We start from the raw sequence: 23,611 nt of genomic DNA on the forward strand, positions 1-23,611 counted from the left end.
ATAGATGACAGGCCAAAGTAGGACTGCAACATCCTAAGGCCAGGCTTTACTTACTTCACCAAGAACACGGAAAAGTGAACTCTTTCCACAGCCATTTGGACCACAGATTAGAACATTGGCCCCAGATCGAACCTGAAAAGAAATCAGTCTATGAATTAATTAAATAGAACATACACACAATCAACATTTCCTTGGAGTCAAATAAGCTAATGATAAGCTTTCCATTTTGTCTACAGATGTGATTAGATAGAGGCTGCGGACGGTATAATGAAGAGGCCTTTTATTTTTGTTTACTTTCCATTTTTACTCAGTCACTTTTTTCCTTACTTAAAAACCACTATTGATATCAACTTAAATCTCCATCATAATACAAAGAGCTAAAGCTTGAATTCTTGAAAAACAGCAATTATGTATATACACAATCTTTTTTTTTTAATGCAGTTGTTCTATATATATTACTCTGTAACTTGTTATTATTTAACAATATATCACAGATGTTCTTTTACATCAGTATATTCAGATTCTCCCCATTCTTTTCTTAATGCCTGTACTGTATTCCATAGTAAGGATGTATCAAAATTTATCTAAATACTCTCCTTTTGTTAAGTATTTAGGTCATCTGTATTTTGTTTGCTTTTTAATAATACTGCAATGAAACTCCAAGTCAGCTAGCAAATTGACACATGAGTGAGAAGTATTTCTATAGATCAGATTCTTAGAAATTATAAGTTGCATTGAAGTATATGTATATTATAAATATTTATAAGTTCACCAAATTGTTCTGCAAGAATGTAAGGATGGAAGTTAAATGCAAAAATGTCAAAAGGGATTGAGTTCTAAGTTTATATAATGTGAGTTAATCAAACCTGTGATGAATCAAAAACCCTGGGTCATAATTCTAGCCTTCCCAGCAATGCAGCACAGCAGGAAACACATCAGAGAGAGATGAGTTACCCTAGCTGCAGAACCTGCCTTTTTAAAAACTGTTGAGTCTTAGGTTCCTGTTACTTAACTCAATGAATATGTATTGAATACTAAGTGTCAGGCTCTGTTCTAAGGCAATACAGATAAATTAGTGAGTAAAAGAGACCAAAAAACCCCCCAAACAACAACAACACACCAAAATCCTAACCCTTACCAGTATACATTCTAGTGGGAGACAAATACGATGAGGAACATGCATAATAAATAAGTAAATTAAACAGTACGTTAGAAAATAAGTACAATGGGGAAAAAAATCAGAGATCAGATCAGATTAGTCGCTCAGTCGTGTCCGACTCTTTGCGACCCCATGAATCGCAGCACGCCAGGCCTTCCTGTCCATCACCAACTCCCGGAGTTCACTCAGACTCACGTCCATCGAGTCAGTGATGCCATCCAGCCATCTCATCCTCTGTCGTCCCCTTCTCCTCTTGCCCCCAATCCCTCCCAGCATCAGACTCTTTTCCAATGAGTCAACTCTTCGCATGAGGTGGCCAAAGTACTGGAGTTTCAGCTTTAGCATCATTCCTTCCAAAGAAATCCCAGGGCTGATCTCCTTCAGAATGGACTGGTTGGATCTCCTTGCAGTCCAAGGGACTCTCAAGAGTCTTCTCCAACACCACAGTTCAAAAGCATCAATTCTTTGGCACTCACCCTTCTTTACAGTCCAACTCTCACATCCATACATGACCACAGGAAAAACCACAGCCTTGACTAGACGGACCTTTGTTGGCAAAGTAATGTCTCTGCTTTTGAATATGCTATCTAGATTGGTCATAACTTTCCTTCCAAGGAGTAAGCGTCTTTTAATTTCATGGCTGCAGTCACCATCTGTAGTGATTTTGGAGCCCAGAAAAATAAAGTCTGACACTGTTTCCACTGTTTCCCCATCTATTTCCCATGAAGTGGTGGGACCAGATGCCATGATCTTCGTTTTCTGAATGTTGAGCTTTAAGCCAACTTTTTCACTCTCCACTTTCACTTTCATCAAGAGGATTTTTAGTTCCTCTTCACTTTCTGCCATAAGGGTGGTATCATCTGCATATTTGAGGTTATTGATATTTCTCCCGGCAATCTTGATTCCAGTTTGTGTTTCTTCCAGTCCAGCGTTTCTCATGATGTACTCTGCATATAAGTTAAATAAACACGGTGACAATATACAGCCTTGACGAACTCCTTTTCCTATTTGGAACCAGTCTGTTGTTCCATGTCCAGTTCTAACTGTTGCTTCCTGACCTGCATACAAATTTATCAAGAGGCAGATCAGGTGGTCTGGTATTCCCATCTCTTAAAGAATTTTCCACAGCTGATTGTGATCCACACAGTCAAAGGCTTTGGCATAGTCAATAAAGCAGAAATAGATGTTTTTCTGGAACTCTCTTGCTTTTTCCATGATCCAGTGGATGTTGGCAATTTGATCTCTGGTTCCTCTGCCTTTTCTAAAACCAGCTTGAACATCTGGAAGTTCACGGTTCACATATTGCCGAAGCCTGGCTTGGAGAATTTTGAGCATTACTTTACTAGCGTGTGAGATGAGTGCAATTGTGGGGTAGTTTGAGCATTCTTTGGCATTGCCTTTCTTTTGGATTGGAATGAAAACTGACCTTTTCCAGTCCTGTGGCCACTGCTGAGTTTTCCAAATTTGCTGGCATACTGAGTGCAGCACTTTCACAGCATCATCTTTCAGGATTTGGAATAGCTCAACTGGAATTCCATCACCTCCACTAGCTTTGTTTGTAGTGATGCTTTCTAAGGCCCACTTGACTTCACATTCCAGGATGTCTGGCTCTAGGTCAGTGATCACACCATCGTGATTATCTGGGTCGTGAAGATCTTTTTTGTACGGTTCTTCTGTGTATTCTTGCCATCTCTTCTTAATATCTTCTGCTTCTGTTAGGTCCATACCATTTCTGTCCTTTATCGAGCCCATCTTTGCATGAAATGTTCCTTTGGTATCTCTGATTTTCTTGAAGAGATCTCTAGTTTTTCCCATTCTGTTGTTTTCCTCTATTTCTTTGCATTGATCGCTGAAGAAGGCTTTCTTATCTCTTCTTGCTATTCTTTGGAACTCTGAATTCAGATGCTTCTGTCTTTCTTTTTCTCCTTTGCTTTTCGCTTCTCTTCTTTTCACAGCTATTTGTAAGGCCTCCCCAGACAGCCATTTTATAGATCAAAAAAAAAAAAGTAGGGGTAGGGGGGTGGGTGCTGCATTTTTAAGCTGGTCAGGCCAGGCCTCACTGAAAATGACAACTGGGCAAAACTTTTGAAAGAAGTAAACTAGTTTACCTGGAGGAAGATCATTATAGTTTCCACCCACAAAGAGGAGCTACAAAAGCTGAGCAGGAATGCACCTGTCCTGTTAAAAAATCAGAGAGGATTCTACTAGAGAAGTAAGAGCAGGAGAGAAGAACGGGAGAACTGAGCTCAGAGGAGTAGACGGGGTGGCAGGCAGTAGCGGGCAAATGCTACAGGGCACTGTAAGCCACTGAAGGCGCTTCTCCTGATGTAACACACCCAGCCACTTGCATTATTCACACCAGTCAAAAGGTGGAAGCAACAAAATGTGGCATATATATACAATGGAATATTACCATTCAGCCTTAAAAGGAATGAGATTCTGTGTGTGCCACAACATGAATGAACCTGAAGACATGATGTTATGCAAAAAATGCAAGACACAAAAGGACAAACATGATGACTCCACTCACGAGGTCCTCAGAATAGGCAAATTCATTGAGACGCAAAGTAGAACAGAGGTTACACGGGACTGAGGGTGGGGAGAAAAAGGAGCTACTGTGTAATGGGTGGTTTGTTTGCTGCGAAGACAGTGGTGACGGCTGGACCATACACTACATGTACTTAATGTCACTAAACTGTACACTTAAAAATAGTTAAAATGGTAAATTTTATGTTGTGTGCATTTTACCACAGTTGATCTCTAACAAAATGCCACAACTTATGCATGTCAATATTAGAGAAGGAGCTATTGTGAATGAGTTTTCCAAATGATGAGCAGTCTCTTTTTCCGAGAAATTAGAGAGTCATTTTGATGGACTTCTAAATACATACTTCTTGCTTCTATATAATTGAAAATAGTGACTATTCCTAAGAATACATTATATATAATAACTGTACTCTATTATAATAGTGATGCCTTGAGAAGTGCCTGAAGTTCAGAGAACTATTAATTAAATGGATCCCTATCACCCTGATTTATCTAGATAATGTTAGCCATAAGTATTTTTTTCCTGCACCTAACTACTTATTGTGGTTTTCACTGCCATCCTATAGCTCTCCACATTATTTGGTGCAACATGCCAGGAAACCTAGAAACCAAGTTTGTAATGACGTGTATAAATAATAACTAGAGTTACTGAAATCCTTAGATACTCTTATGCACAAATGTCTTGAGACTCAGCATTAACTTTTCTTTACTCCACGGTAATAATAATGTTGGACAAAACTTCCAATTATGCCATCAGCCATGGTAAGCCAGTGATAATTTTTCCAAATTAAAGAGTTATAGGACCGTATTTCCCCGCCCCCGCCCCAGAATGAATTACGACTAAAAGCCAAGGATAACTTTCACTGAAAACCAAGTTCTTAAGAACACTCTATTACTGAGGATCCTGGATTGCTTTACTAGGGCAACAAATGCTTTGAACCACATTATGTTTCTTTATTTTCAAGCAAGCCAGATGGGGAGAAAACAATCAGATGCTTAAAAAAAAAAAAAAAAAAAAGGATGTTTGAATTAAAAAAAAAAAAATTACGTTAAACAAATGTTGGAAAAGACAAAATAAATGAGAAAAAGGCAAATCTAACTTAAAATATCTTAAGTCAGAAACAGACAGAAGAAAAGCTTTTAACAGTGGACCAAAAGGACAGATGTCAAAGAAAGGTCTCAGTGGAGAAGAATGCAATACAAGAATCATAGAACAGGTCAGAGTGGTATAGAATATGATCACAGAGTTAAAAAACTTAAACAAGCAGGATTGTAAAATAAGACTTTCCAAAGTGAAACCAAAATAAAAGCAAAAAAGTAAGGGCCTCTCTCAGGCTAAAAAAGTGAAGTTACCAGGACTGGCCAGAAGTATACTAAAATTCAAATATAAAGGTTTTAAAGGGAAGGGCTTTGGACTAGAATGAAAAGGACAGCAGTAGTGTGGTCACCTTATGACAAAGTGAGCAGACCAAAATCATGATCTACTTTCTCCTTGTATCTGTACACACAGATCGCAAATCTCTCCCCACTAGGCACAAGACATGTGTGCATCTGTGCTGCTGGTGTATTCTCTGCTGCATAAAGACAGAAGTAAGGGAAATAGGAGAAAGGGCCCAGAGGATTCTTCAATGGAGAAAATCTCATGGCTCTTTCTATGCTTGGGTGATAACAATAAAGGGGCTACTGGAAATCTATCAAAGATGGGGTTTTGAGCTCTGTTTATTCCTGATACCAAGCCCTGTAGGTGGCCACATACTCTGCCAACGGAGCCTATTTGACTACAGCACCCAGGGCTAAATGAAAAACACACTTCTGTAATACTTGCGCCATTAAACATTTATCAACCATATTCACATTTTCGGTACTTCCCTTTGTGTTTCCTGGCTTTAAAACAAACATGACAGTATATAATATTCAATACTGAGTAAGTCCCCATACTTTACAAAACTAACACTTTACAGTTTTACAGTTTTTTTTTAAAAAAGTGGAGATGTATGTAATAAATATACATGCTAAAAGTAGAAAAACTGAAGACTTACCTAATAACACTTTGAAAACAAATCTAATAACTCTACTTCTATTTTATAAACTATCAGACAACATTCTTCAACGCAAGCAGTTGGAAATAATCTCCATATACAACACAAATTACAGAGGGCCATGAACATAGAGCATGTGGAGAATTCTGGAGTTGTGCTTTCCAATACAATAGCCACTAGTCACATGTGGCTATTTAAGGGCAAATTTATTAAGTAAAATTTAAAATTCAGTTCCTCAACTGTACTAACCACATTTCAAAAGTGCAATAGCCACATGTGGCTACAATACTGGACAATGCAGATACAGACCATTTCCATATCACAGAAAGTTCTATTGGATAGTGTTATTCTAGAGTAATGGTATCTGGAACTAGAGAGACAGCACATGTAATAGACATTGATTACTATCTTCAAGATTTTCAGATGTGAACTAGTTATAAAGTCACAATAGATACAAACAAAATAATAACCCCTAGGTCTGTGAGAATCGTATAAAATCATACAATAATTCTCATGTTTTGCTTTGCTTTTTAATTTGGCCTGCTCTTTTGGTTAACAGACTCTTCTGCATCAGCATCACAGTCCACCTGGCTCGAGCTGTCTCGTGTCTTGGGTGAGGGGCAATCTGCAGTGGTATTGCGCTGGTCTCATATGGTTTTCATCAGTAATATAAAAAACTGTATTTTGTTTTTATAGGTACAGATCTTCCTGTACCATCAAAACAATACCAACTCATAAATTATTTTAATTTAAAGAGACTAATGTTATATATGCAAGTTTAAATATTCATCTTACAGTGAAGATTCCAATTATCTATATCTTCTATGGCTTTCTTGAAAGGGACTTTATTTGCAAAAAGGTTTTTTGATAGCAGTATTTGAAACTTTAAAGTTCTGTCAAATAAAAATAGATTTCTGTTTCAAAGACTTATTTTTTACTTTTTATTCCAATTATACTGAGATCTCACTGACATGCAGTACAGTTTAAGGTATACAGCACAGTGATTTGACTCCCATTCACCATGAAATGATTATCATAGTAAGTTCAGTGAACATCTCATACGGATGTCAGATTAAAGAAACAGAAAAAAAAAGTGTGTGTGTGATGAGAACTCTTAGGGTTTCCGCTCTTAACAACTTTCACATATAACATCCAGTATTATTTTTATATTTATCATGTTGTATATTACATCCCTAGTACTGATTTATTCTGTAACTGGAGATTTACAATACCTTACTCCAAGGCAGTCCTCCTTTACAAAGGCTTACTTTTTAAAGCAATTTTGTGGATTCAGAGACTAAGTGAAGCCTTAAAATTCTTTTAAACATTCAGATGACAGTTTCTCAGTTCACGTTTTGAAGATGATTTAAGCTTTTATATAACCGTGTAAAAACTTACTTCAAAATTAAGGTCTCGAATCAAGATATCTCCATTTGGCGTTGCTAAAGGAACATGATCAAATCTATAGAGGAAATTAATAAAAAGAGAATAGTTTGACGTTAAACACTAAGTAGATGTAGCTGAAAGAGAAAGGCTACTGTGTAGTTTAGCAAATGTTTATGGAGCTAAAGAACCCTTTTCTGTACATACTTTATAATGTTATCTGCATTGATGATTTCTCCAATTCCAGGTATCAAGGGAATGTCTTGTGCTCCTTCAACACATTAAATGGAAAACTAAGTATTAAAGCATCAAGCCATGTCAGCAAAAACTTATATGACTGAGTGCATTCATATTTACCCTTTTCCTGTTGTGAGACCATAGTGCGTTCATATTTGCCCTGATTTAAATCCTTTAGTACTTGCATTAATTCTGTAATCCGAGCAGTAAAGCTGGAATTAAAAAAAGAAAAAGAAACAAAGAAAGCCATAAGCAAAACTCCAAAGGCTATCGTATCTTTTATTTTTATTAATTTGAATATAATTGACATGTAACATCAAGTTCTTTTCTTTTATTTTATACAAACCTGACTTAAGTTTCTAAACTTATTATGTAGTTTCAATGAAATCACGTAAAAGAATTCTCACCAACATTAGTGACATTATACAAGTATTAGTGATACTATACACATTTTACTATTATGGTTTAGTGGGAGAGCAGGAAGATGGGGCTAAGAAAAGAGGTCTCATAGGATCCCACCTCAACAGATACTGACTTTATTAATAGGCAAGTCAAGAAGGTTGTCTGCCACTAGGACTTTAAGGAATTTTCCAGTAAATACTAAAAAAGGACACATGCTAGTGGCATTTCAGGGTTCATGAAGCACGAACCCTGAGTTCCTGCTGGGGTGAGCTACGCAGCCTTGGATAAAGCTGGCCTTTCTCTCTGAGGACATCATTTATTTTAAGTATGCCATATGCACACTACTTTCCTGCAAACAGGGAAGAACTGGGGAGATCCTTCTCCTTCTTCCTCTGAAGAGGGGAAAAGATGAAGTGTTCTTAACATTAGAGAGAAATCACTGTGGTGATAAGAGAGAAAGCACAACTACTGACAACAAGTTGAAAAGTATGAATGGCATGACGGCCAAGGAGAAAGCATTCTAACCAGAGAAGCAAACAGAGTTGTCCTGTGAATAACAAGCAGAAACCTCCTAAAGGAATGGAAGCATCCTCTACGCCAGGAAATGTAAAGGCATGAGGAAGTTATTAACAAGTTGGAAGAAATTCAGCATTCTCAAGAACGATTCCGCACAATAGTCACAGCTTCTTCTATCCTGTCATGAAGACCTTAACTGCTAAAGGAGTAGAGAAGAAGGAATAGAGGAAATAACGCAAATTAATCACAGGCCTGGAAAAGATCCAAAGTCATTCAACTTCTTCAGATAACCTGAAACTTAAGGCTTTTTTACATTATGTGCTGTCTTAAATATCATACCAAGCCCTTTATACTAAACTTTGAAATTCTGAAATATTTAATTCCATTTGATGGTCTAAGAATAATTTTACCAGACACCTTGACCGGTTTACAACTGGACTTAGAGCTACCACAAGGTAACTTTTCTTTTTTTTTTCCATTAAAATAAATTTCATCCTTGCTTATGCATTACCAGTACCAAAGACCTAAGGGGAAGAAATCTCTGGTAGGGGACAAAAAAGTCCAAATGAAAAAATTTTATTCACTAACTTAATTTTCTGTAAACTAAGCAAAGACTGCCATGATTCAACATTTCCCATCTTACTGAATACCAGTATTCACAGAGCAGACAGCTTGAGAACAACTAACCTAGTTTAAGGCTCAAAACAGCTATCTTAAGGAAACATGAAAAGCACACTATCAGAAAAAAATCTTCCTAATTTTCTATCAAAACCAGCTTCCAAAAGTAGGAAATATGGGGATTCAGGTGCTCCTTATCTCAACCTCAACTGGTCACAATCATTAAGGATAACATCTTAAAAAAAAAAAAAAAAAGATTCTCTGAGTTGCTCAGTATTACAAATCTTAACTCACCCAGCCAATCGAGTCATTTCACGGCCAGCCAAAACTATTCGACCCAGAGCCTGAGACATTCGCAAAAGCATTCTTCCACTTTGGTAGTAATCCTGAAATAGAAAGAAATATTAGTTTTCACTTGTATTTCAAAGATTACAACTAGCTGTTTAAAATTTTTGTTTTTAAGATTTCAGTTGAGTCTGACTACCATTACCACTTTACCTCCAGAAGCTCCGAGTGTGAGCTCTTAAGGTGTCGAGGGTGAGCCAAGTCTAAGAAAGGACGACTGACCACTAGGTACCCGACCACAGTGGCGAGGTCTGAAACCAAACAGTTAAGACTGAAAAACATCAACACCACCTCACTTGCCCCACAAATTCCATTCTACTATCTCTTTTAAAGCATACTTACATTTGGCAATTATGCTGTCAATGAAGCCCATAGAAAACCGAAACAAAATGAAATTATGTAGGTGCTCCACCTGACAGAAAGCAAAAACAAAATATATATATATACTTCCAATGTATTAGGAAAAATTAATCCACCATGAGGACACAAGAAACTGTATAATTTATGCATTCAACAAATATTTACTGAGTACCTATAATTTCTGATTACATTATACATCACATTTCATTGAGCACAATGCTGATCACAGAACAGGTGCCAAACAAAGCCTTCATGAATCCATTTTTATGCAAACAGAGTGGAAAACATAAAGAATATGTGTGTGGCGTCCCTTGCATGAACTAGTACAATGATACTGTATTCATAATACTGTCGGATACATATAGGCAAAAATTGATAATCAAGACAAACAAAAAACAGAAACAGATAATTTAGGTGAAACCAGCTGTCTGGAAATAGCATTCAATGCTTTACTTTAGTTGGAAACACCTGGTCTTTCGCTAAGACTTGTACTACATTCAATTTGAGCCAAGTGCTAATGTAACACCTCATAACTTGAATCTGTAGTTTTAATCTCAGCATGCATTACCCCAAAATTGCAAATCTAAAAATGTATTTTATTCTGCATTTTAAATGTTCTTGACTTTTTCATCTATCAGATTACTCAGGCCCTGCATGATCTGCCACTGGGCTCTATCTTCAACCTCATCTGCTTCTACTTTGCTCTTTCTCACTGAGCTCCAGAAATACTGGTTCCTCAAACATGCTTCTGCCTCAGGCCTTTGCTCGCCTTGTTTCCTCTGTCAGGATTACTGATTTCCAGATATAAATGCCACCTTCAAGAGAGACTTTCTTGTCATCCTAAATTGCTTGGCAACAGCCCCCATCACACTCTACCACTTTATCCCATTTTATTTCTGGTCACAGAATTCACTATGACCTGAAAGCATATAAAATATGTTTACTTGTTTATATCCCCCCCACTAAAATGTGGGTTTCCTGAGTACAAGGTAGCTTGCTCTTAATATCTTCTGCAAAAGAGCAATGGCTGGAACATTTATTCAGTGAATGCCAGATGTTACATATTGAGCTCAGCGATGAAGACGCAACAGTGAATAAAAAGACAAGGTTCCTGAGCTCATGGAATTTACATTCTAATGAAGAAGACAACCAGTAAAAAACCAAAATAATTAGAAATTGTAATGAATGCTTTTAAGAAAAACAGATCATTAAAATGGGAAGTAACTGGTGAAGGTCACTTTAGATGGATTAATCAAAGAAGATATGGCCTCAAAAGGTGTTAACTTTGGGGCTGAACTCTAATGCAAAAGCATGGGCAAGCCACGTGAAGAGTGAACTAGTTAACAGCAGTCCCTTAGACAATTACCGTAAATGCATTTTATCAGTGAACGCTATCAAATTTCAGTCATGTTAAACATAAAACAGACAAAAATTCAATTTCTTTAACCTTAATTTAAATAATTTAAAATAACAACTTCTTTAACCTTTAAAAATCACCTCAAATATGTATTTGATTTCAAAACTTTCCACTAAAATGTAAGCTCCTTAAAGGCAGGATTTGGTCCATTACACACCACTGTCACCTGGACACGCAAGACCCCTTTAGATGGTGCTCCGTATCTTCTGAATGAATAATCAACAAAATTAACTAAATTCAAATCTTCCCCGTGGCAAGTAGATAAAAACCCAAGCATAGTTTGCATACTGTTTACATAAGAAACAATGTTTATATTCTAAGTAAAAGGCCAGCAAACTATGATCCACAGTTCATATCCAGCCTGCCACTTACTTCAGTAAATAAAGTTTTATTAGAACATACCACATCCATTCATTTACATATGGCTACTTTGAAGGAGAGAGTTGAATAGTTGCAAGAGAGACCATAGGGCCTGAAAAGCCTAAACCATACATGGTACTTATCGTGCCCACTACAGAAAATGTTTGCTGAACTGTGCTCACAGTATTCCCAGAAATACTACAGAACAAATCCTTTCTGTAATTATCACTAAGTTTATCATTAAATAAGACTCCTAAGTAACCACTTCAAAAATACATGATAATTATTTTAATAAATCTACCCATTTTTATAACTGGGCAACTTAACGTATTGGTTTGATAGTTTTTAGGAAAACACAGCATAAAAATTCTTTATAGCTATTTAAAAATAAATCTTTTAAAGATTAAAGGTATATATGTATCCTGGCACAGGTCAAGATTTTTTTTTTCCATACATACATGAGCCTCCAACATGTTTATCTTACCAGTTTTTGGAAGACTGAGTGGATTGTCTGCTTTTCTCTTTTATTTCCATTGTAAAAGGCAACTTCTTCACTATTAAGGAAAATAATTTAGCAATTAGTTTTAATGCTACTTAAGCCTAGAAAATAACTTAAAATACCATATTTATTGACTAAATATTTGTATATAAACGAACACTCTGTGACTAACAGTTTATTGGGTACTTCTCAAGCCATGATCTATACATAGCTCAACTGATCAGAGCACAGTTACACCTGTACTGATACACCTGACTGCATCACAGGCTGCACTTTGGACACGAGTTGCATATCCCACATGTAGCCTGGCTGGAAAAGATGTGCTGAGCTAGTTCTCAGAAAAGTGAATAAAGAAACAAGAAGGAAGATACCATGACATATAGGAAGGCAGGACTGGGACAGCCATCTCAGATTACAAACTGAGCCAGAAGGGAAAGGAGACAACAAGAGTTAGGAAAAAAACAGGTAGTGATGCATGACATATAGCCTTTAAAGGACAGAAAAACAAATTAATTCCTCCCCGCCTGACAGTTGCCAGCTCCCAGGAGGCCTAGCTGCACAGTTGTCCTTATTCTTGGAACCCCACCATATCCTCACAACAATTCCTCTTTCCCTGAGCTGATCTGAACGGGTACACAGGGGCCACAACAATCTTAACTAGGAAAAAAGGGCATTTTATGAGTGAAGAAAGGTTTAGTGTAGTTAATGTGCAGAAGTCATGCAGCTGACAAGTTAAACAGCTGAGATTATAACTTGTATCTGACCCTAACATCTAGTTTTCTACTCTACCCAGATTGATGCAAACTGTCTCAGCAAAGTACCTCTTACAGCAGAGGAAAGGAAAGATTTACATGCGAGTCTAGAAGGCAAAGTTAAAACACAATATTTCTTAAAAGTCTCTTCCCCCGCCTCAAAAATTTATGTGAACATTATATTCTAGTCTAAAATGTACCTGTATTTTTTTTGCATCATAAAAACAAGGTAGCCCTTACCTCAATACCTTTAAGTAAATTAACTTTCCATATAGTTGCATCATGTTTGACTAGCCTTTCCCAGTTTCCTTTACACAATAATAGCCCCAAGGAGAAGGCAATGGCATCCCACTGCAGTTCTCTTGCCTGGAAAATCCCATGGATGGAGGAGTCTGGTAGGCTGCAGTCCATGGGGTCGCTAAGAGTCAGACATGACTGAGCGACTTCACTTTCACTTTTCACTTTCATGCATTGGAGAAGGAAATGGCAACCCACTCCAGTGTTCTTGCCTGGAGAATCCCAGGGACGGGGAAGCCTGGTGGGCTGCCGTCTATGGGGTTGCACAGAGTCGGACACGACTGACACGACTTAGCAGCAGCAGCAGAGAGCCCCAGGGTATCAGAATCCTAGTTTAACACAATTCTGTACCTAAAATTTCTTAATTCCTTCTACCTCCTCCACACATTTAAGTCCATTGAGAAAGACAAGGTGAGAACCCTACTTCTCCTGAACATTTTATCCTAAACTTAAAACCTGAAAGCTCAGAACTTCCACAATACTAACAACTGCCTATTCAGCATCTTTTCTCTTCCATATCCTTCCTCCTAAGAGAACCCCAATTTTCTTAAAGTTTTGTATCCTTTTCTAGGCACCCAAGTGGTTGAGGAACAGCCTCAAGCCCCAATCCAAAGGGGAAAGAGTTCCACCTGATCTAAGCCAGTGACTTCGCTGTAACTGCTTTAGTGATAATTCTGGCCAATGAGATGTGAAAAGAAAGTTGTTGTGGGGGCTTCCCACTCTCTTAAAGAGACGGCAAAAGTGGCTGCTTTTGTTTCTGGGCTTTTTGCAGGAGACGAGGGCTGGTGGATCTAGATTTAGAACTGCTTTTGCCATCCTATGATCAGAAAAATAATTAGCCAGAGGAAAGGGGGAACATATAGAGGAGGACAGAGTCAGGAGAAGAGTCAGACACCCTGAGCATGCTGTGCCTGGAGCTGGTCCATCTTAAGAGTTTTTATGTGAAGTAGTAAATGTCCTTATTGTTGGAGCCACCCGAGTCAGGGTTTTCCGTTTCTTGCATTGGAAAACATCCTAGCTAATAGCTCTTTCATTCACTTGGCAAATCACCTCTGTACAAAACCTTTTATTCTTCTGCCTCCCTACAACACAAAAAGCCTATTTAAAACCAGTAAGTACTGTTTTATCAATCCAAGGAAATAAAGGAAGAAGGAACTTTTAAAAGACCATTTCCTAAATAATTCTGTAATGCCAACAGGGTAGTAAATAAATATGACTCAAAATGACTTAAGGTTGACAGATCATCAATACATGAGAAAATTTATTGAGTACCTGCTACACATTAAAAACAGTGCTGGAAGTTTTATATATATCATATTAGTCCTCATGACAACCCTGAATTAGCTACCTAGTATAAATAAGAAAAATGAAACTATAAATAACTTTCCAGAAGTCATATATTATATAATTGATAGGTGGAGAAGGTAGATTTGGAAACTAGGCAGGCTGGCTCTAAAGCCCAATACTTCTCCCTACTTTGGATTTTCAAACTATCTGGAAAATAGACAGAGACACATGCAACGAGACTGCATTAACTTTGAGTGCTCCAAATATAGACTCAAACAAAAAATACTTGTGGATAAACTGAGATAAAATTTTCTCTGAAGAAGTAAGTAAATTTGAATTAAAATTTCTGACTTTGCTTTATGTGAAATTAACAGAAAATTAGCCAACAGAAGACACGAAGAGGTCAATCAGGGATACTAAATAGTTAATAAGAAAAAGGGTTAGAAATGTAGTTATTAAGATTACTTAATAAAACCAATATCCTTCATAATGTATATTTTCAAAAGAAGTAAATACACAGAGACATAATTTCAGTAACAGCGTTACTAGATTTTTTGGAGTTGGCTTACATGACTTCAATATCCACACAAAGGAATTTTTAGTACAGTTAAATACATTTAATACATTTGTCCTTACCTGTTTGTGATGAGCCGAGAATTAACGTATCTATACTCTCCTTCAAGTTTTTGCTCAGTTATTGTCATCTTACCAATGGGTCGTCTAATTCGAGTTAGGAATAGCCCAGAAACAAGCAAGTAGGCCATCATGCTTGCTGGGCCCTGATATTATTAGGAGAGAAAGATATACAAAGATCAAGGATATCATAAATTCACTGAATGCAACATGCACAATTTATAATTAACTCCAGTTACCTTGAAAGAAATCACTCTTTTGACTTTTTCCCTTGTTTCTTTTCTAAGAAGATACCCACTGGGCCTCTTTGTTTTCACTACTCATTTACTTCTCCTCCCACCATACATCTCTCCCCCAGCTCTCCCAAATTTGCTCACTTAAAAACTCCTAATTGCAGTCCTCACTCTTTCTACAGCATCTAAAAACTCTTCTGACGGAGCTCTTCTTGATATTCTTGATTCCACAATAATGTGCAGAACTCTCTTTCACCTTCTCACTAGTTAGTATTGCCTGAGGTTTCCTTTTCTTGCTCCCTTTGCCTCCCAAATTTATATCTCTAATCCCATCAGTCCTAGATACTGTTTCCAAATATTTACTGTACATCTTTTGTTTACTTCTCTGTAACCTCAAGCTCAGTTCCCGCAAATGAGCTCAATTTGCCTTTCCCTTCTCCGGCGTCTTGCTTCTAGCTGCCATAATGTGGTAAAGTATCTCCATATGCATTGACCCTTCCAAGAGAGAAGCTTCAAGCTTGCCTTTTCAAACTCTTCATTCCCATATATATCCTTATGTTCTGCCATACTGAAATAATTGTTTCCTGAACATGCTACTCAGTGAAGTTGTTCTTCTGTCTAGCAAGCCTGACATATCTAAAAAAGTCTGACTTATCCTCAAAGCAGCTCCAGTATCACCTCCAATTCTTCTGGACACTAAAGACATTATTCACTTCCACTACTGGGCTTATCACTCTCCATTACAACTGTTTGACTATCTATTCTTTCACCAGATCATAACTCCTCTTCAGTAGGAACTGTGTCTTACTCATCTTTTTATTCAGACAGTGTATATGGAATATAGCATATATTAAATTGGAATATGGTGTGTATTATTTTTAAATTCAATGTGACTGATTCAATGCTTTTCAATAATTACTAGAGGTACGGATAAAAGAGATAACTAAAGCATAGTCTCTACCTCTAAGAAATACAAAATCAGAAAATAAGAATATATGGAGACATTTTTAAATATAAATATAATACTTAAGTGTTATAAACATGTAATAAGTACCATAAAAAGTTATACCAATAAGAGGCATTAAGACTATTTACTTATTTATAGTAAAAACAAGTTATAAAAATGATTTAACCCAACTTATGAGGTATCAAAAGGTTAGGAAGACAGACAAGAACATTAAAATAAAAACTATTTTCCCCAATGTTTTGAAATGGAACAAAAGTCACTATATAAATTATTTATTAATAACCACAAAAAATATATACATAAATATGTGTATATATATACATAAAACAACCAAATTATTATATGATTGTGTTATAAATATATAACAATAATCTTACATATTAAATGACTAAAGTTAGACTTCAATAAGAATACTCAGAACATTTAAAGATCTTATCAACACAAATGTCAAAGAGACCTAATAAGATGACCTCATGGGACAGTCAACAATTTATATTATTATAAAATACTATTAAAACTGTTATAGTCATTCTAAATGTAATTAAACATTCATATTTCATATTAAAATAGCTGTCTCCAAATCTCTTTTTAGGCACTGAAATAAAAAAGAAAGTGAAAGTCGCTCAGTCGTGTCTGACTCTTTGCGACCCCATTGACTATACATACAGTCCATGCAATTCTTCAGGCCAGAATACTGGAGAGGGTAGCCTTTCCCTTCTCTAGGGGAGCTTCCCAACCCAGCAGTCGAACCCAGGTCTCCCACATTGCAGGCGGATTCTTTATCAGCTGAGCCACCAGGTAAGCCCAGGAATACTGGTGTGGGTAGCCTATCCTTTCTCCAGGGGATCTTCCCAACCCAGGAATCAAACCGGGGTCTACTGCATTACAGATGGATTCTTTACCAGCTGAGCTACCAGTGAAGCCCCTTTTAGGCATTACCTTGCAACAATAAATACAGGTGTGTTCAATGTTTAAGCATTTCTGGTTATTAAAACCACAAAAATTTTCCAAGTGTCTGGCTTAAGAAAAACTGAAAAGCTGAATCAGAAAACTTTAAAAATCTCTAGTAGAGTATTATTTTATAACCAGACTTTATTAGCTACACTTGTAAAATCACACTCTTTGAGATACATAAAAATTCCAACAAACCATCCAGCTATTCACAGCACAGTATTAAAGCAATTTAAAAGACAGAAAAAGTAAACTCACCTGAGCTCCTATTGCACTGGTTAACCTGAAGATATACAAAACTATGTCTAAAAATGGCTGTAAAATAAACATCAGAAGGCACAGAATTAAAAAGAACAAAACTGCCTACACTGATAGCTAATAAGCATGTTAAATACACAATGCTAGTCAACATTTAACACATAATTGTCAACACGTAGAGTTCTCACTATGTACAAGGTACTGTACAGTACGTAGCTCGATGAATACATAAAAGACACAATTCTTATTCTCAAGAAGCTCAAAATGGAGACAGCCTGACCAATGTCTACTGACCATCAATTAGGGAAAATATTTACCACTTTCCATCAACTAAGATAGCTCTACTGTGACAACTAACCATTACTTACTTAGCAATTTCTTAATGTACTATAAAGATGCAAGAAAATGATCTGAGTTATAACCCCAAATCTACTATCTGTTTTTCTGGTTTCTATATATCTTCATCTGAAAAATGAAAGACTCTTTCTGCTCTTGATGTTAGACTTTACCACAACATCTATATGTTGAAATACATTGAGTAAGTTTATAAATCTTAATTTTATGATCTAAAACTCAAGCTCCTAAAACTAAAATAACATTAATTTACTGCTCTTCACATAGAGACAATTTAATTGACATACCAAAAGTTGTACATGTTTTGAAGTGTTTTTCAAGAAACCCAAATCGTGTTCATTTAAGTCCATAGCCACCTTTTCTAATATCTATATCATTACTAGGATAGGTGGGTTGGCTCATAATTGGCTTGTACTAAGATGAACCTTTTCTTTCCTGTCTTATGAACTATCAAGAAGTTAGGCATACTTACGTATACATATAAAGTTCAAGTGCACTTAAATTACTGACAAAAATAATGATTCAGTTTAAGTCAGAGTTCAAACAATTACATATTTTATAAAGTAAATATACTATAGTATATAGCACCACTACAATTAGTTAATATGCTAACATTTTTCTTTATTGCAGATGTGATAAGTCCTGAGCTATGGACTAACTCAAGTGCCAAGATGTAATAAAGAATACACAACAAGGTCTACAAAATTACCAGAATAATATATACAGCATCTCTCCTTCCCGACCCCAACCACCACACACACATGGAGAACAAACTTTAAAATGTGGTAAAAGGCAGAGGAAAAAGGCAGCTGGATTACCGAGCAATTTGTTGCTACCTCAGTTTCTAGAGTTTGGATCAGTAAAGACTTAAAGAAAGAGCTAAATAAAGGACAAAGTTTGGCATGAAGTGAAAAAGGCATCTTAGTAGTAGGCCTATCAAGAGGGGTAAAGTTCTTGTGAATACACATTACTTTTCTAACACCTGCCTGTACTTCTTCGTCCACATGGCTGAAGAGGAAGTATTCCTAGTCTTCCATTGTGACCCAGCGCCTTGTATACAGTTTTCTGTCTCAAGACTGGATACGTGGATTAACTGTGGCCCAAGGCAAGATACTATAAGTGGTCCTCTTGGAGACAAGTTCCGACCACAGATCAAGAGCAGTCGTGTGGATCAGATGGGAAATGGGGCATCTGAGAGGAAGAGGGGGAGGCGGTAATGCTAAGCAGAAATCTTCAAGATGACCACTGCATTTCCCAGCTAATGCAGGAAGTAAAGGCAAAGAAAATGGCTTCACGAGAAAATCACAGCAAAAACTGTAAGGATGGTGAGATAAGAAGAATAAGTAAGAGCTGATATAACCATCATGAAGAACACTGGTTAAGGTCAGAGTCAAAAGCTCTGGCAATATTCTGGAAAGGGGGAAAAACAGTAATTAGAAAAATTGAAATATACTAATATCTTGTGAAAATTTTTTGACTATTAATTAAATGAGCTATTAGAATTAGAAATACTGAAGTGGAGAAATGGGTAGGAAGACATCCACTGTGTATATGTACCACTGCTTTCTTATCCATTCATCTGCTGATGGGCATCTAGGTTGCTTCCATGTCCTGGCTATTATAAACAGTGCTGTGATGAACATTGGGGTACACGTGTCTCTTTCCCTTCTGGTTTCCTCAGTGTGTATGCCCAGCAGTGGGATTGCTGGATCATAAGGCAGTTCTATTTCCAGTTTTTTAAGGAATCTCCACACTGTTCTCCATAGTGGCTGTACTAGTTTGCATTCCCACCAACAGTGCAAGAGAGTTCCCTTCTCTCCACACCCTCTCCAGCATTTATTGCTTGTAGACATGGATTGCAGCCATTCTGACTGGCGTGAAATGGTACCTCATAGTGGTTTTGATTTGCATTTCTCTGATAATGAGTGATGTTGAGCATCTTTTCATGTGTTTGTTAGCCATCTGTATGTCTTCTTTGGAGAAATGTCTATTTAGTTCTTTGGCCCATTTTTTGATTGGGTCGTTTATTTTTCTGGAGTTGAGCTGTAGGAGTTGCTTGTATATTTTTGAGATTAGTTGTTTGTCCGTTGCTTCATTTGCTATTATTTTCTCCCATTCTAAAGGCTGCCTTTTCACCTTGCTAATAGTTTCCTTTGTTGTGCAGAAGCTTTTAAGTTTAATTTTTTTAATAAAAGCATTAAATACTTATAGGCTGCTGTCATGTTCATCATATACATTTGCTTAGATTCAAAATTTAGCAAATTAACAACAAAAACAGACACACTTACCTTACTAAGATTTGAATACAGATCAACTACACTGTTACAAAACTTTTCCACATCTTGTGTAAGTAGCTGGTCTGGATTAGCTATTCTGTTGTCCAGATTTCCCATTTTATAATATGTGAAAGCTCTAAAATAACAAGAAGATGATTTTAAAACAAATGATTCTAAAAAACAACAACAAAAATATCATGTTATACTATGTAGTACAAATTTGTAAAAACAGAAAACTTTGGAGCTAGAAGAGGACCTAAAGATTGCCCTAATTTATTTTAGAGATGAAGATCCCAGTCTAGAGAAGGATGATTTGCCAGTTAATGGAAGTCAGGATTAGATTCCAAATAGTTGAGATCTTTCCATATATGCTTCTGGTTCAAGAGCAATTCACTTGAAAAACATATCTAATAAAAAAGAAAGACTTCTATATCTCATTATCATAAGTATTATTTTTATTTTTAGTATAAAATTAGGTTATCACTTACTGGAGATATTCCTCATAGAGGTACTTGGTTAATCTTACTCGGAAGCACAGTTTGAGCTCATTTAACCCAAACTTCAAGAAGTTATTAACCAGAGAAATCTAAAACAAACAAACACACATTATTAGTTTTGCTTCATTTCTGCTTACGAAATCATAATTTATTTTCCTATCATTGGCTTTGTCCCCAAATCCTATAATTTTTTAATAACTGATAGTTTGAATTGATATAATTCAGTTTTTACTTAACAGTCCCAAACACACAAAGAGAATATGCTACATCAAATGCAATTAGCTATTACCCTAAACTTGAAAATTAATTTTAAAATATATTAGTATTAATTATGAAAAGAATCTTGCAACTATTTGCGGTGGGGAAGGTGTGTATAAACAAACAAAAGGCCAAATTTGTCACCTGTTTATTCAATGTAAAGAACTTACTTCAGGAGTACTGACATTTATGCTTAGTATATCTTTTCTTTGCTACTACCAGCACTACAACCCTAGCTAATGGGATTCTATACACACCACATTTGCATCTGTTAAAAAAAATACCACAAGTTTTACACCAATTAACGCCATTTTCTAGATTATTTCTGGAGTCACCTTTACTCTTTTCCACCACTATATTAAAATTAATTTTTCCATAGTTCTAAAGTCACATTTACATAAAAATTTTGTGAAGAAAACACTGGTCTGCTGAATCTTAATCTTTGATTGACACCAATGCTGCTTAATTTTCTCTTTTAGAAGGATTTCCATGTATGACTATCCTCAAGCTTTATTAAATCTGACATATTTTCTAATAATTAGATTTTACAATCAAGTAAATTTTACAATCAAGTTCCTCCCTATTACTCTCACACAAAAAATACTAAAATTCTTATTGTGCCAATAAAATACTCAAGCTAAGAAAATTACTTATGATTTGGACCACTTATCTTTATTTTTAGTAAATCCACGCAATAAATTCCAATTCAACTTAAATCACGTTAGTGGTTCAAGTAACAGTGTATAGCCCACATCAATGACTCTCAACCAGGATTTCTGCCCTCAGCTCACTGCCTCCACAACCTCACCTTAGCCCTCACAGGACATCTGGCAATGTTTGGAGACACTGAAGACATTTTTTGTTGTCACAGCTTGGGGAGGGATACTATTTCCATCCTGTTTACTATGTTACTATGAGAAACTCTGGCCTAACGGTCAGAAAACATCATCTCCAGTTGTACATACCCACATATGATGCAAAGAAATTGATCCAAGCATAATTCCTTTAAGTTTTTCCATCTAGTATAAAGGTTTGCATTGATACATTTCCTATAAGTTACAAAACTAAACTTGAAAAAATTTAGCATATAAATCTTTAAAGAACTTAATAAGTAAAAATCCTTAAAAGATTTTAGTAAGATGCAATTTTTTTCTATGTAAAAATTTTTAAAGATATAACACTTACGAGAGGCATAGCAGCGATGAAGTTGAATAAGTATTTCTTGAAATCTTTTCTGCTACGACCAATGATACCACTGCAAACCACCACATGCAATGCATTAGTTGCAAAAGAAGCAATATTTGTCACACACAAAAAAACTCTGTAAATCTCTAAAATTATTTTTGGAAAAGTTTATTGAATCAAATGAATCAATAAAAAAAAAAAGATGCTAAAGTCATTTTCTAACAAAAGCTTGAACTTTTGAAATTTTACCATTTTAAACAGCTTGCCTGGAAATCACTCTATAAATGGCAAAATTAAATAAGAATGACAGCTAGTTCTTTCCCTCATAAAAATGATAATTAAACAGCAGGCTTAATTAAGCAGTCACAAAAGGGGTTTTATATGGTGAAACAATTAACTTTACAGACCCAGGAGTGGATTACTGTGGATAAAACAAACTAGTATTTGTTTGTTTTAAATATTTTAACATACTGATTGTCATTTGTATGAACTAATGGCAGAGAGACAGACTAATGAGAGATCAGTAAACCCTTTTAGCTTTGCAGGCCGTAAGGTCTCTGCTGCAACTACTCAATTCTGCTATTGGAGAGCAAAAACAACTAAGAAAGCAATAGTTGTAAGAAAATTTTATCAAAACAGATGATAGTGGGATTTCAATGAAACAAGATCTTCTATCTGTTTTTAATTTATTTAAAATATTTACTGTTTTTAAAATATCCACTAAGAATTTATTTAAAGGATTCTGCTACTTTTAACCTAGAAAGCCATGATGTCATTATAAGTAAAGGATCTTTGACTACCAAATGCGCTAGTGCAAAAATAGAATTTGATCATGTACTCTTCTTCCAAATAATACTAATATTCCCCAAAGCAAATTAAATATATTTTTAAAAACAATTGTGCTAAATGATTCAAACCTAGCTACACACACACACACACACACACACACACACACAAATGACTGGGATACACACTGACAGAGAAATAATTTGCTTTTTATGAGGGAGTAGGTGAATAATGCCAAGTAACATCAACTGATCTTTTAGGGCAAAAAAAATCCACGGTCAAAGAAATTTGGGAAAACCTGAGTTAAAGCTAACAAATTTCTTTACCAAAGAGCCTCTCAAAGCTCTCAAGTATACTATACACTATAAAACTCTCTGAGATAGTTTTGTAGCACTGTAGCATTTCCTTCGCCATAGCTAAGATTCCCAAGAACATATTTTGGGAAATGTTACTCTAGACCAATAGAAAAATTAATGATCCAATCTTGACATAGCTGCTAAAAATTTAAAAAGAAAAAAAATTTAAGCTGAACTAGAAAGAAGTTACAATAGAACCACACAAAAATGTTGTCTACAGCAATAAGAATATTAGAGATGAGAAGCAATTAAGACAGTACAAAAGTTTAGAGGTTTAAATTAAAACTGAACCAAATTTCACATAAAATCAAAGTGCTTTAGTGCTGCCCAAGCTGTGAAACACACAAGATTATCAAACACTGGTAAAGCACATGCCATCATTCAGCAATGGTTTACCATTGGAGTAGCAGCTATAAATTTAAAAAATGGTTTCTTGAATAAAGCTTTATTTCTGCTTATTATTCCGCTGCAAAAGAAAAATAATCATCAATAAAGAGTAATTTTACAGTAGTCCCAATCATAACTACTTCTAAAACATATAGGAATTAAGATAGTTTGGTAATTTTAAAATGTTACTTACAGCCAAGTGGGTGTAAATAAAATATACATTTATGATTGCATATGGCAGTATAGAGGAAC

General features: G+C 35.9%; 1 protein-coding gene across 1 annotated transcript in view; it reads right to left on the reverse strand.

The window, feature by feature from the left end:
• ABCD3 (ATP binding cassette subfamily D member 3) overlaps positions 1–23,611 on the reverse strand; it is an 82,362-nt gene that overhangs the window by 11,345 nt on the left and 47,406 nt on the right. Inside the window, exons 5-17 of the mRNA XM_005908707.3 lie at positions 21,831–21,900; positions 20,379–20,476; positions 19,903–20,026; positions 17,261–17,317; positions 14,855–14,997; positions 11,868–11,937; positions 9,589–9,658; positions 9,400–9,497; positions 9,196–9,287; positions 7,486–7,577; positions 7,336–7,399; positions 7,144–7,207; positions 55–132 (exon numbers count right to left, since the gene is read on the reverse strand). Of these exons, the coding sequence (XP_005908769.1) occupies positions 55–132; positions 7,144–7,207; positions 7,336–7,399; positions 7,486–7,577; positions 9,196–9,287; positions 9,400–9,497; positions 9,589–9,658; positions 11,868–11,937; positions 14,855–14,997; positions 17,261–17,317; positions 19,903–20,026; positions 20,379–20,476; positions 21,831–21,900 (1,120 nt within the window). The remainder of the gene's footprint in view (positions 1–54; positions 133–7,143; positions 7,208–7,335; positions 7,400–7,485; positions 7,578–9,195; positions 9,288–9,399; positions 9,498–9,588; positions 9,659–11,867; positions 11,938–14,854; positions 14,998–17,260; positions 17,318–19,902; positions 20,027–20,378; positions 20,477–21,830; positions 21,901–23,611) is intronic.

Source organism: Bos mutus, chromosome 3 (assembly GCF_027580195.1).
Source record: "Bos mutus isolate GX-2022 chromosome 3, NWIPB_WYAK_1.1, whole genome shotgun sequence".
Taxonomy (NCBI): domain Eukaryota; kingdom Metazoa; phylum Chordata; class Mammalia; order Artiodactyla; family Bovidae; genus Bos; species Bos mutus.